This window comes from Palaemon carinicauda, chromosome 23 (assembly GCF_036898095.1).
Source record: "Palaemon carinicauda isolate YSFRI2023 chromosome 23, ASM3689809v2, whole genome shotgun sequence".
Lineage (NCBI taxonomy): Eukaryota > Metazoa > Arthropoda > Malacostraca > Decapoda > Palaemonidae > Palaemon > Palaemon carinicauda.
Genome location: NC_090747.1, coordinates 112,741,479 through 112,756,928, shown reverse-complemented (window position 1 = coordinate 112,756,928; position 15,450 = coordinate 112,741,479). Strand labels below are relative to the sequence as shown.

General features: G+C 36.9%; 1 protein-coding gene across 1 annotated transcript; it reads right to left on the bottom strand.

Moving 5' to 3' along the window:
• Window positions 1-735: 735 nt before the first annotated feature.
• On the bottom strand, window positions 736-12,561 carry LOC137617386 (vitellogenin-like). The gene is given in 16 exon segments (XM_068347406.1): window positions 736-1,892; window positions 2,056-2,333; window positions 2,722-3,085; window positions 3,199-3,680; window positions 3,683-3,725; window positions 3,832-4,521; window positions 5,137-5,518; window positions 5,641-6,242; window positions 6,357-6,520; window positions 6,780-7,025; window positions 7,174-8,808; window positions 8,938-9,094; window positions 9,397-10,491; window positions 10,717-10,907; window positions 11,024-11,266; window positions 12,436-12,561. Coding segments are annotated over 16 exon segments (7,629 nt in total). The 5' UTR covers window positions 12,488-12,561; the 3' UTR covers window positions 736-887.
• Window positions 12,562-15,450: the final 2,889 nt, after the last annotated feature.

Below are 15,450 nucleotides of genomic sequence, written 5' to 3'. Positions count from 1 at the left end.
ACTAGTTATAATAACCCTACTTGTACAGCGAGTAATGGTCTATTGGACTATCTACTGCCTTCTCAAATTACTTGCAGGCTCCAGGAAAGTTCCCAATTACTTCTCAATTGCAATTACTATGTCGGTTTCAATCGGATCTTTCCTTCAGTTGAAGACGATAAATGATTGAGGTCTATTTGAATTATGTAGGGATAGTCAAAGTTATACCTATTGTTTTGTAGTGAAAAAGCTTTTAGACATAAATAATTGTAATTTCTTACTTTAGATCCTTACATAGGAGGAACACTTGAAGGTAATCTTTCTTCATCTAATCTCATAATCTCATAAAGTAATGGATAACATAAATGATTTTATGTAAGGTAACTTTTTCAGTTTTTAACTTGAAGTATACTGTTTAATTCCATTACTAGTCAAAGGCGCAAACATTTTCTTTGGACGATGAAAAAACACGTACTGAATCGTAAAGGTCTTGATAGTTATATGAGGATGAGAAGGATGAATGTTGAAAAGAAATAGTATGTAAATGGTACAGTAACACACATAACCTCAATTGTTAATTGAAAGCCTACAAAGTAAGATAAGCAGCCCTTGCTGGTAGATTTTTTGGTGATTTCTAATTATTTAACCTTAAAGACTATATTGATTAACTTTAAAGCCTAGAAGAATATTGTATTTTTAGAAAATAGGATAACATTCTTAATATATGAACAAATGGTATCAGGATAATAAAGGGTATTATTTCTGTTATAATGCTGATATTTATTATCTTTTTTAGATACACATTATTTTTTGTATACAGTATTTTCCATGCGTTCCTTAAAAGCTAAGAATCAGGTTATCTAGCCTACTGAGTCATTTATGAGATGTGTTGCTGAAAAGCGAGAGAATTAGCATCCTAGAGGGAAGACCTCTTTAATTCCTTTAGTCTCGCAGATGGCACGGTAAGCCTTTGCAACATGGCAGGCATTTCTGCTTGCAAAGCACATCTTTCTGAAAGGCTCTGGGCGCACGACTGGATTGCATCGTGATCGAACTCCAAAGAGGGCTTGGCAGTGAAGCGCATGTACCACTGGAACCTGCATGGGACTTACAGGAGCAACTTGAGGGGTCTGGCACTGCTGATTTTCCTGCCAGGACTTGACAAGTTCTTGCATATTAGGTGCCCATGTACCTTGAGGAGTCATCCAGTCATTTCCCATCTCGCCATCATAGGTGCCTAAAAGACCAGCTACTTTGCCAAATGTCCAGCCAGACACTTCAACTGATGCTACATGGCTCATTCTGTAAACACGAAGTGTTATGAATGGTGTTCTCACTTTGATCTTTTCCTGATCTTTGATAATCTCGACTTCACCTTGAACCTCTCTAGGGCCGCTGACAGGACGTCCATTTACAGTAACGGTAAAGTCAGGTTTGACCTCCATTGTAGCTCCAGCTGCTTTCATAATGAAGTGTGGGGAAGGAGCAGACTTCTGATTTTCCATCATCAAGGAGTGAGTCTTGTACTGTGCAAGCAAAACTTTGCATGGAGAATGGGGTACTCGTAGAACTGCTCCATCAAATGTAAGGATCTCGGTTCCGTCAACAACCATGGCTGTACGATTGAAAGGTGGTAAAAGATGACGAGCATGACGAGGGAGGAATTTGTAGTAAGTCCACACAATGTTATCAACTGGAGTTGGCATAAGAGCTTCAAACCACCACAATGCACGGTCAACGACTGGAATTGGATTCAGTGATACATAAGACAAAGCTTGAGGAAGTGAGTGCACTGGTCGTCGAATAGGTAGCTGTAACTGGAAGTGACGACCTTCCATCTGAACAGGTAGGAAGAGTGCTTGTTGTACAACATTTTTAATCCACTTATCAATGCTCTTGAACATCATGTGATCCTAGAATAGAAAAAGAAAAAATTGTAATTGTATAATTTTCCCATCAATAAATAGAATATTGGTATATATATATATATATATATATATATATATATATATATATATATATATATATATATTAAAATATTACATAAATTTATGTAAAGTATGCAATTGGTCTTACAAAGTTCATATGGTTGACAATCCAGTTAACGATATGTCTGGGTTTCTTATAAAGCATGATGTTACGTCGCTGCATGTCAACATTCCTTCTGAGAGTAGACTTGATTTTGCTCAGAATCTGCTTCAATCCCTGGTATTCCTCTTGGTGGTTCCTCCAAAGGGATTCAATTTCGGATTCTACATTCCTATAGACATAACACTCCTGGAACTCTGACCACCAGCGTTGAATTTCCTGAGGCATTTCACCAGTCTTCATACCGCGAGCAGTTCCCAAAACAACTTTGAGAAAAAATACAGATTATATATACATAAGACCTCCTTCATAGTTTATTCCAAAATCTGCTATAAATAAGCAGTTTAATTTCATAAAACTTTTATATCTAACATCCTTTTAAACAACCTGTTTTATTTTCTTTATATTTTATGCAGTACATAATCTTGTGCTAATAATACCACTTATATGCAAACGTAATTATCCGGAGAAATTAATAAAAAAAAATGTTTCTTTATAGTGCAACCACGAAAGGTAATGATTTTTTTGAATCAATGCATCTGGTAAAATATACATCATATAAATCTTTATCTAAAATCTGCTAGATCCAAATTAGAATAAAATATCAAATTAAATTAAATGCTCTGAAGTATATCTTCTAAGAAATCTACTAACCTTCATTAACTACATTAGTTAATCCAGAAAATTGTTCTTTAAGAGTCCTTATCATGTCAGATACAGATGAGGATAAAGTCTGTTGGAAGTGAGCGTACTGAGACCAAAGTTTAGAGCATCCTTCAGCAATGTTAGAGACAAGGTCACTGTGAGTCCATTTTCTGATATTCTCTAATCTAGGAATGACTAAATCGTTCTCCAAATCAGAATAGATTCTCGAGGCTTCATTCTTGATTTCTTGCCAGAGTACTGACATATGGGCAGAGGGTGAACCAGAACCCTCTTTTAAAACTTCCCTGCTCATAGAATCCATCCAGTTGCTTGCAGATGAAATGTGGTTCCGCCATACTTCATGAAGATCACTCTGGAAAACATACAACGTCATTACCTCGTGACTTGATACATTGCTTCATATTCGACTAAGAAATGGGAAGCTTAAAATTTGTTATCATATTAAGAAAATATACCTGGTCATACCTTGATTTGATGGAGCTTTTCACCTTCATACTTAGTTTCCAGCTTCATCATTGAGGGAGAAGTAAGCATCAAACGAGCCATGCCGATTGGCCTTTTCTCCATGGTGTCTGGGTTGGCTTCTGAGATGCAGACCTCGACATCCTTCATTCCTTTCATACCAATCTTGGTTACATGCATTTTGTCACTTCCATGCTTCCTTGTGGTCATTTCTATAAATGCTGGTTTGCAAAGTTCAGAATAAATATCATAAGTTCCAATAAGAGAGGTCATAGCCTTGCCTTCAGCTCGTATTCCATAACAAGAAGAACTCTGATGAGGATGCAGTGCTAGAGCAATGTCTACAGCCTTTTGATTTTCATTCTTCACCATGAAAGAAATAGCAGCACTTCTGACAGTCCTCATATCAACTCTTCCTGACATCAAGAAAGAAGTGGGAGAAGAGTGAGTCTTGTGGAATTTAATGTCAAATCCATAATTACTGGACCACGGGCAGCTCGTACAATTACTTTGGGCTGAACTTTGAGTACCTGAAAAATAAATTTAATAAATTTAAATAGAAATTTAGTTTTATTTAAAAGCATGTTTCTTTATCTGATTTAAGGATGAATAAATAGAATAATCTATACAACCCACCTTTCCTGAAAGTTGTGCTTCAACGACGACAGTGTTTTTAGCAAAGATGCTGGATTCTAATTTTCCAATAATCTTATCTTCTGGTTTCTGGAAAATATCTAATTCTACAGTTCCTGTGATCTTCTCTTCACCTCTTCGAAGTTGAATATCCATTCGATGGTCCCTCTCTAGACTAGGGTGACTGATACGTCCTTCAATTCTAGACTCTCTATTCCAGTCGGAGTGAGATTGGCGTAATGCAATTTCATACTTTGCACTACTCATACCCTTGTGAGGAATGAACCTACAGTGGCAGTCAGAACAGGGTGTGCCAGTACAGTCATTACACTTGCATTCTCCCTCCATTGTGCGAGAAGGTGACACCAGTAACAGTGAAAGAGAATGACGTTCATGGTTCTTGAAGTGAGCACGATAAAGTGCAGAAGAATGAGTGGCCATAGAAGTCATGGATGATGAGGTAGAGGATAGTAGATGTTCCAGTGCCTTCATAAGTTCAGATACTTGTTTGAGGTTGAGTTCTACTTCAAATCCTTGAACTCCACCCTCAGGAGAAAGTTTTAGCTTATACATAGCACCATTTACAGGAGAGCCCATTTCAATGACCCACTTAGTACTGTATTCTCCTTGTTGATTATTCATCTGAAGTTGGGTCTTTATTGGTTGCTGGAGTGATGGACAGGAAATGTCAATCTGTAAAGTAATAATGTCGCTTTTTTACTCAGAACTTCTTACCATGAAACTGCAATAAGACAAATATTTATCATACTATTTGATGTTAATTAAAGTCGTTATTACTATGCAATGGTGGTCGTCTGAAGGCCTAGAGGTAATTTACAAAAACATGTTTGTTTCTGTATTGACGTGAAAATTCACATACTAAAATTATGGGGGGTTTTAGGAGAGAAATGCATTTCTCAATAACTTTCAATTAATCACAAACACATTTCAATTTTCCAAAACCACTGATATAGGAAATAGAGAAGATATGGCTGGGAATATTTGGTTATCTAGAAAACAAGATATAGTGAATTTTGTAAATTGATTTGGTCCTTGTAATGGATTATTCACTAAATTGGAAAAAACACTTTAATCAGTAATCTCTCGTTAGACAATGTCATAATTTCTATCCTGGAAGTTCTATAATCTTAACGTATTTATTTTCTATTATTCACTGCATTAAAAAAGGAATAAAGATTTGGCTAGGGACTTCCATTGATCAATAAAGAACAGTATCTGAAAAATTGTCTCAAACTACAGTAATTGAAAAATTGTCTCAAACTATCTCGAATATACCTAATAGTTTACCTTTAGATCAGCTTCCCTTTGGGTTGGAGTCCAATGATGCATTGCTTCCAAGTTCATTGTTGACTGTCGACCTTCAGGAGCATTAAGATCTACTTTGGTCATCATCTTCCAGTTGCGAAGTCCTTCACGCCATTCAAGAGAAGTTTGGGAATTCCACTTATACTCTTTGTTTGCGGGTGTCCTGAATGTTCCTTCTGTCTCTACCTTTGGTCCTGAGGACTCTTTCTCTACCATTACCATAGCATTCATTTTGTACATTTGTTGGCTGGGAGTAGTAACTTCTAGCATTAAGCTGTTCCTTCCAATAAACCAAGTGCGAGGATCGCTGAGCTTTAGTTCGGCTTTGAACTGATGCTGTTTCTCTAAGTAAATCAAGTTACCCCTGTAAAAGTAGAAAGTTCCAGAATATATTACCTAATATAAACATGACATTAATAGAGGTTTATGCAAGATAGATATTGATACTGAAAACAACACTGTTAAAGTGTAACATTAAGAACTTACTGGATAACACAGTCTCGTAGAGTTGCTAATGGATTAACTAGTCTGACTTCAGCCTTGATTTTCTTATTTGGGTTACGATCAGCATCCCAGGCTAATTCTGCATTTGCTCTCTTACTTTCAAAATCAATATCAAAGAATCCTTTCCTCCTCAATGGAGAAGAGCTCTTTGGCATAATGAGTTGATTAAAACTGAGGTGAAGAACTTTCTCGCTGACTATAACATTCATGGTCTTTTCTACCATGGATGGGACAATCATTTTAAACTGTACATTTGTTTCTTTTCCATCTTGAGTTGCCATGTTCCATTCTGTAGCAATAAGACGTTCTTCTCTGTTCTTTAGCTCAAATGTGAAGGCCTGCTTTCCATGCATTAATACAAGGGAAGTCGAGACTGTATAGGGTTGGAAACGAAGTAAAACAACCCTCATTTCAGTCTTTAACTGAGTGTTCTTAGAAGAGATCATAGCTGTGAGTGGTCCTTCTACTTGGAGAATAGGACTTTCTCCATATTTAGCAACTGCTTTAACTTGATACTGAGAACTTCCTTGACCTGCTGCAGAAGCTTCAAGCATCATTTTCTTCATGTGTGCTGGGATATCAAGCTAGAAAAAGTATAATCAATTAATTTCATGAAAAAGCGTTCAACGTATTGGTCTTTTATGAAAGTGATTTTTTACTATGATCAGGTAAAAGAAAAAGTAAAAAAGATTACTCACTAATAACTTCAAATGATGTGTTTCTCCAGATCGCATCATCATCATCTCGACTTCGATAACCTTTGCACTTTCTCCCTGGGAAACCACTTGTAATACAACTCCCTTTTTACTTTCTTGATTGTATAAAACAAGGTTTTTCTTATATCTGGAGCCTCCAATTTTAGCTAAAAAAGAAAACATAATATGGAAAATAAAGATCTATTACCAGTTTAAGGAAAATAAGCATACAAGGTCACCTTTCTTGAGATGAATAAGGATTTAGAAAACTACAATTATTAGAACATATTCATAGCTATTATTTTAGGTAATCATTTAAAATCTTCGTAAAAGAAAATTTGTTCCAATAAAAAACAAAAAGAAAATAAGTTAATGCTTGATGGACGATCTTAAAGTAAGTGTCAACAACCTTGATATTACACAAACCTTCAAGATTAGTTTTCAGTGCCATATCCATGAATGAGCTTCCTTCCATGACATGGGTGGCAGTCATTTCAACCTTCTCATTTCCTTTCTGACCAAACTTGAGTTCTGACTTGTACTGTGATTCACTTTCCTTCCTTACAAAAGAGACCAAGTGCCATTGTCGGAATGCAAGGTTTGTTTCAAACTTGCGCAGCCTTCTTGGATAAGGAATCATGGATCCCTCAATGTAACACATATCTGCGCTAGCTGTTGAAAGAGTTACAAAGATAGATATACATATATAGCTTTTTGAAATATTTCAACAATTCACCAAAGTTATCACATATATAAACAAATTTTATGTCATTTTTTATATGTTATGTCAATAGCAATGATTATCATATGTAATGAATACCTTCAAAGTTGAGTTGGACACGTTCCCTAACTGCAGCTAATGTCTGCAGTACCATATCCAATTTAGCTTCTTCTCCTTCTCCAATCATCAAGAACTTAGCTTCAATACCCTTTGCACTAGGATTGTACTGTCTGCTTTCACTGAAATAAGCAATCATCTCTAATTGTTTTTCTGATTGAGTCCACTTTCTGGTCATCTGGATCTTGATACCTCCTAAACGCTCGGATTCAAACGTTGCAGAGATTTTCTTTGCCTCTCCTTCATCAGTTAGGGAAATAAGAGCATTGAATTTCCTTGGTGAGGAAGATCCTGGAGTTTCGAGCTCAATCTTCATTACTCTCTTTCCTCCAGTGTTTTCTTCTCTACCCATTACACGGATTCCTCTCATACCCGAGTCGGCCTTTTCCAAGAATACTTGGATGTTAGCAGGTGGACCAAGAGGAAGACCTTCACTGCGGAAAATATTTGGCATGTTGACATTGTAACAAAGTTTAATTCCAAGCATTGGTTCCAGTTTCATTACACAAGACTGAGATTGGAATCGTGTGCTTCGTACAGATGAAGGATTGATTTTCGTCTCTTCTTGACCCATTACTCTCTTCATGAGGTAGATTTCACTCCTCATATTCAATAATTCCATTTTCTCTGGTATCTCTAATGTTACCTCAAAGCCTTGACCAGATGTGTATTTGGCATTAATGCTAGTTCCAACATTTGTTGAAATACGATTCCTCATTTTGATTCCAGTTCGAACAATATGGCAGTCATAGCCAATAAAGGCATCAATTTGAGTTGATAGACTTGGGTAGAATTTCATGACACCAGGAGTGCCGGACATTAGTCCCCTGACGCGAGATTCCATCTTAAGACCAACCATAGCAGTTCCCTCTAGTTTCATTTTGAGAGGTAATCCTTGCATTGTAGGCAAATGATAATCAAGGTAAAGCTGAGCTGCCCGTACTGTATCCAGGTTGTTTTCTGCAGCTCTATTAATCATGTCGTCAAAACTATCAAACATGTTATTGATAAGTTCTTCCATTTTGATATTTTTCATATTTCCCATTAAAGATCCAAAGGCCATTTCCTGATTATTAATGCGAGCATAGAAGTCTGCTTTCTGCATATGTCTGTTTCCATATAATTTATCAAAGAGATGAGAGATCTGTGACAAATCAATAGATCTCCTTTGCCTGAAAGAGCCTTGTAACCGTTCGTTTATCTTGTTGAATGTTTCTTCAATATTTGATGAGAGATCACGGAGAATCTGTCTTGATGAGGTTTTCCTCAGGTAACTTTCTGGGCCAAACATTTCTTCTATGATTGATTCAATTCCTTCAAATCGTGCTCCAATCTCTCCAATATTGAAAGGTGTTGCTCCAAGGGCTCCGGTAAGATTAAGGTTAACTGAGCGGGGAATGAAGGATCCTGGAGCATAGATGAGATTAGACTCCATACCAGCACCTACACCAAAGGTTGGGGCATAGTATGATAGGTCAACATTGCGAGAGATCTTTCGCCAGTCCTTGGTGAAGTTAGATGGCAGGACTATGCTTTCTAGCATATTTTTGAGATTTCCCTTAAAAGAAGCAGTGGATTCTCGGACATTCTGCAGATGACTTAAGATGAAACTCCTCACTGTAAAGATAAACGTTAAATTTGCATTTATTACCAGTTCCATACTTCAAGGAAAACCTATAAAGAAAGTGTAAGAAATCCCCTCAATAGGTTTATGTTTTGGTTCAGAAGTGAGAAACAGTAACTTACCCTGAGTATTTTCTTCAATACCAATTTTATCTGTAATCATCTTTAGATCTTCATATTTGGCACATTTGACTGCTGCTAGATATGTTCCAATACGAACTTCAGTTTTCTTTCTTGGATCAAGTACAACATTAATCAGCTGTTTGATTGCCGGATGTATCTGTAAAAAACCATTATGAGAGAGAGGAATAAATAAAAATCATGTGCTTTACCTATGAATGTTAAAACTTAGCAACATCATGAGAATTTTTTTTTCTTTTTTTTTTACAGGACTCTTTGATATAATAAGGCAGGTTAGTCATCATTGGTGAAAACTATTTTGTACTCCAAAGAGAGAAAAGCTACATTACTTTGAAATAATTATATGATACTCTAAAACCAATACTAAATTGTGGCTAACTTGATTTAGAAATTTAATGTATGATAGTTTCCTCTTTGATGTTAAATTCAGATTGGACTTACTTCTGGGGTACAGCGAACGTTTCTGAAGGCTTGTGTGGCAGCGATGCGAATACCTTGGTCCGCTTCTGAATTTTCTATGCACTGCATGATTGGTCGAGCCATTTCGGAATTCATCACGCCCATATTTCCGAGAGATTTGAGTAACACGAGAGCCTGCTTTCTTGTTTCTACATTTGGTGAAGGCGTGCAAACTTGTCCTACTTTGCTGCTTAGAGTCTCGGCCAACTGACGAACGGGAGCTTTTTCTTGGCATTTGGGATTTTGCCTGCAATAAGTATGCACCATGGATGCACCAGCTAAAGTGGTCCTTGGGAAACGTTGGTACTGTTCAAATAGAGGTTTCAAAGCTTCAATAGAGTGAATACATGGTCGGGGCATGAAGTACATTGAAGCAGCGTAAAGAGCAGCTCGTCCTCCAGTAGCCTTTCCAGAAACCAACTCTTGTACCATAACCTTAACTGCTCCTGATTCGTAAACAAAAGCTAATCCATCTAAGAACATACTTTCAAGCTTTTGACGTTGTTCACAGATCTGTCCACCACGGATCTTCTCCAGAGTTTGTGGGATTGCTTCTTCAGGCACTCGGCGCATATATTGTAAGGCTTTAGCAAAATAAGATGCGGTATCTTCTTGGACTCCATGCTTCATCTTTTGACACACCTCTTTGAGCATTGCATCTAGCTTGGCTACCATTGATGGGTCCTTCTTCATTGTATGCTGGTCGTAGCGAAGAGTCTTTCTGATAAAGCGACTAGGCAGCTGAGAAACTGCTGGTGGAACGTTGTCGGTTTCTGACTCAAATCGTAAAGTTGATTCTTGGACAGCCTCTATATACTTATAAGAACCATAGGCTGGTCGGATGATGTTCTTGTCTTTACAAGTGATGCTGGTGTAAACACCTTTTGTGATTTCTTGTTTGCATTCGGAAAAGGATTCTTCCATAGGCAAAGGAGCTTTTAACCAAGCTTTTGTTGACTCAGCTCGGTTGATATAATGATCTTGGCAGAACCGATGGTTTTTCATTTTCATCACAACAACCTTCTCTCCTTCATTTTTCACTTCATACATAGTTGAACAGTTACCGATTATATCAGTCTGTATAAAACAGAAAAAGTTTATTAATAGATTTAAATTTATACTACAGATACAATTTTCTCCTTCATAAAAACTTATTATTTACTTTGTGATTTGTTCCTATCATGATTTATAAAACAATATTTTACTGTTGTTATATCTACAAATACCTATTGGACTATTTTTAACACCGACCCCACATAAAAGTGAGAAATGATGCAGACAAAGAAGAGGAAGACTATTTACCTCTGTAAAGTTCAGACCCGTGTTGATAGAGGAGTTGGAAGGCAAGGTGTTCTGGAAAGCAGATGCAATTCCCTTTTTCATGTTGACAGACCAAACATCATCATCAGGATGGGCACAGGACTCCATCACCCGTCCGTCGATGATAGACACGACCAAGGGGTACCTCTCGAGGAATCTAGCTTCAGAAGATCCTAAAAAATGGAAGTAACCTACAATAACACCTGGTCGCTAAAGCTAAGTGTTTATTTTTTTCAGAATTTCTGCGATAAATGCACATTTCTTTTAGAATGAGGACTTGGATATTTACCTGAGCCACCTCCCATAGAGGGATTCTTCATCGTGATGGCCATGTCACAGGGAGAGAGCCAGGAAAGCTCAACCTGAGAGCGCCATTCTATGTCTGTATTGGCTCCTTCGATATCCTTGAGGTTAATTCGAGACTTCCCTGTGTACGAATACACGTAGGTCTTCTCTGGGGCGTAAAAGAGTTTGGGCGATCCGGCAACTGGACATTCTCTTGAGCATAGGTTAGTGGTTGATGGCCAAGGAGCTGCAAAAAGTATAATTGCAAAGGTGACACTTACATCCTGGTATGATGAGGATTATCCCTTATATATTTCAAAAGGTAAATCTTGAGAAGGTACAAAATTAACGAGTTAACGTTCTAGTTCTTGATGTCCAAGGAGCTGTAAAATATCTCGAAGGTAACACTGACTTCTTGGTTTAATGATAAATAATGATGGAATTTTCGAGAACTGTATAAGATTAACGAAGTTCCTAGGTTAGATTTTGATAGTATTGATGGATTGATTGATTTATGAAATTTTTGGCCCGAAGCCAAGAGGAAGGCCATTCAGCGCATATATAACTTAGTATAGAACACTAATATATAAATTAAAGTTAACTATAGTAATATATAATAAAAGTAAAATTAAATCTATAATTCAGATCGAAATTTCAAAACCACAATAAAACCATAAAACTATAACTGATAAAAAATATCAATCTCTTTTAAGAACTGTACACCTTGCTCCACTGGAGCACTCTCACCTAAATTTTCCCCAAAGGGACATATGGACTAAAAGATTATTGTAAGTTGACAACTAAAACAGGACAGAACACCAAAAAAATGCTCAACAGTTACACCCACTTGGCAAGCACAGCAGCGAGGAGTCTGCCCATTTACCCCACTTGCCCTCAGATACCTACGAGTATAATTTGTGTGCCCTATATGTAACCGAGTTAAACAATACTAGACCTTCTGTTCACCTGGAAATGCAACCATGGTTGGACAGAAGGCCCAATTGACTTTAATTTAAGATTACTATTCAAATTAGAACAGTTGGCCTGCCACTGGTCTCTACAATGAAACCTAATACTACTTTTAAAATATAAACTGGGACACCCAAGCTGGAACTTTGGCTCGCTCATTTCCTACAATTCCAACATGAGACGGAGCCCAGCAAAACAAAGACGGAGAAGGTAACTAAGCGCTGCAATAATGATAAGATGATAGATTATAGGAGTCTTATAATAAACAATTTCTAAAATTCCCAGAAATGAATACCATTTTTTCCATTCACGGTTTCAATATTTCTCAGTCAGTGGTATAATCTGTCATGTAGTTAGATCAGGACAAAATAATATTTCGTTTGTCAGTAGTATCTACTTTTATAGGTCAGCAAATCTAGTGTAAGTGGAAACATGAATGATAATTACCAGCTGATGCCGTCGCCAAGATGGCAAGAACGAATAGGGTTGAGGAGGTCATGGTGGCAGGTTGGTGTCACCACAACTACTGACTGCTACCGTCTTTGATCTGGCTTTTATACTTCCTAAAACTTTGCACCTTTGACCTTATGCCTTAGCATAGAAAGAGAGAGGGAGAAAGAGAAGTATTTTCACGTCATCTTCGACAACTCTTGTATCAAGGCGAAAATTCCTTATCATGATCTCAAGTGGTCATCATGCTTAGCGTGTGACAGGGAGTAGTGATAATTCTTATCAATGAACATAAGCCGTTCTATCACCCTAGCATTTCAGCTGAATATTTTTTGATGATTTATGTCTAGATATATTATGCTTCATAAGAAATTCGTCATGACAGGGATGTCTAGACGTGTCTGGCTTTGGTCTGATTAGTTTCTCCTTGTTCAACTACCAACTTGTGTCACTTTTAACGCACTGAAAATTTATCATTATGATTTAACCAGAAGTCTCCGATTTTGCTGTTAACTCGCAATTGTTTGATAGGCTCGTTCCATTATAATTGCTTTGGTTCTATAGTCAAGCGTTTGCATTTGCTTTCTGCTTTTGTATTCTTAATTAGTATTATTTTTCCCCCCACCTCAATTTTTCTCACAAACCCCAATGCCCTGCAACCGCATAATTTCATTCACTTATTTATATTACTTTCATTTCTCATTTACACTTTATTTCTTAATTCTATTTTTCTTTTCTGTGGGGCTCTAGAGCTTAGAGCCTTCTACGCTTTGTACTAGGGATGCAGCACGGTTTATGATAATAATAATAATAATAATAATAATAATAATAATAATAATAATAATAATAATAACAATAATAATAAGAGAGATCAAGATGGAGCTTGGATTAGAAAAGTGTGCTCTAGTATAGAGAAAGCATAAGTAACAAGGAAGGAAGGGCTAAAGCTGCCAGATGAAAGTGTCATCAAGGATATAGACGAATCAGGCTATAAATATCTCGAGATTAATAAAAGGAGAAGCCATCAAACACCAAGAAAAGAATCAAGGCTATAAAGAAAAAGCTTAACTCTGGAAATATGGTAAAGGCTATAAACACCCGGGCAGTCCCAGTAATCATGTACAGTGCTGAAATAGTGGAGTGAAAGAAGTCAGAGCTATGTAACATGAATAGTAAAGCTAGAAAGGTAATGAAAATGTACCAAGCACTGTACCCAAGAGTGAATATTGACAGACCCTATATACAATGTATTGAAGGAGGAAAAAGACATCACTATAGTAGATTGTGTCACCATCAAAAGTAGAGCACTGGAATAGTACCTTAAAACCATTGAAGATGAATGACTAAAGTGTGTCTGGGAAGAAAACTTGATAAAAGAAGATAAGACCCAGAAGTATACAAGGAGAGAACAGGAAAAAAGAGAGACTAGAAGAATGGAAAAGAAACTGAAAATTTGGTTAGTAAGGAAACACGATAGAGGCTATACAGAGGAGAACTTGAGAAGGAAACTGACGTGAGGCAAAAGAGAATCAGGCCTTAAGAACAAGATATATTCATCGAGCAATAGATGGAACTAACATCTCTTTAAAGAGCAGGATAAGTATGGTAAAAGAAGAAACCACCAACCACATCGCTAGTGAATGCTCAGCACTTGCTCAGAATCAATATAAGAAACAACTCAATAGTGTTGCTCAAGTTCTCCATTAGAGTCTCTGAAGAAAATACGAAAAACAATGTAGCAACAAGTGGTACGAACATAAACCACAAGCTATGGTAGAAAATGATCAGGCTAAATTACTCTCGCACTACAGTTAAAGAATGTACAGGGCGATACCAGCAATTGCGACCAGACATCACTCGGGTCGACAAAAAGAAAAAAGTATCACTCATAGATGTTATAGTACTGTGGGACTCAAAGAGTTGAAGATAAGCGGAGAGAAAAATAGTACCAGGACTTACGAAATTAACTGAGAAAGCTAGGGAATATGCAGGTATAAGTGGTACCAATAATCCTAGGAGCACTGGGGACCATAACTAATTTATTGAAAAAGAACCTTGAGAGGATAGGAGCCCATATAGCCACAAGACTTCTGCAGAATAGTGCACTACTTGAAATACATACAGTGAGGAATGTGATGAATTTCTAATGGAGCTGGATGTAACTCGATACCCCACACTATAAACCACCAGTCTACTATGCTGAATATTGACTATTCTTTTAACCTTCAACACAGGTTTTATAATTTTGATTCGGCATGTTTCTTTTGCTAAAATATTTACTGAATGTGGTATTCGTAATTGGCAAAAGGTGATAGGATTTAGGAAGTGATAAGATTTAGGAAGTGATAGGAATGCATAAGGACCTTCTGGTGGGTGGATAGCTTAGAATTGACAAAGGTTTGCAGCCTCCATACGCTCTTGCTTTAGTCTGGATCAGGTGACTGAGGTTAAGTTTGTATACTATTGGGTAGAATATGATGTGGTTAAATTTGGTGTAACGACTGTGAACCCTATTTTACTACTAAAACAGTTTCTCGTTCTCCTTTGAAATATTTTTTCTATTCATTACCAACAACAAACCATTTTTGTCCAGAGAATCTACCAGGAAGAGAAAAAGATTTCTAATTTCTTTCTTAGTGCAGAAAAAGTAGTTTCCGTGTATTGCTTACGAAGGGTGACAAAGACTTTCCAAATATCTTGAACTACCTTAAGACAACTCTGCAGTGGCAAAGCTTCCTGATGTGGTACATAATACTCTGTTTCGGTTCAACTTTTAGCATTATTTCTACAACAAATGTTGGTGTGAATTTCTTGTCAGTGGTTACTTTGTGCCGACTGGATTCCGAACAAGACGCAAAATTAATATTAAATAAATTTCAGGTCGAGTTTAAAATACATAATTTAATCCCAAGTAAGGGATTAAATTATGTGCAATTCAAATAGGAAAGGAGATTTTGATCAATGTCACGAGTAACTTTGTGATTCTTGTATTTTCTCTTTCCATACAAGCGT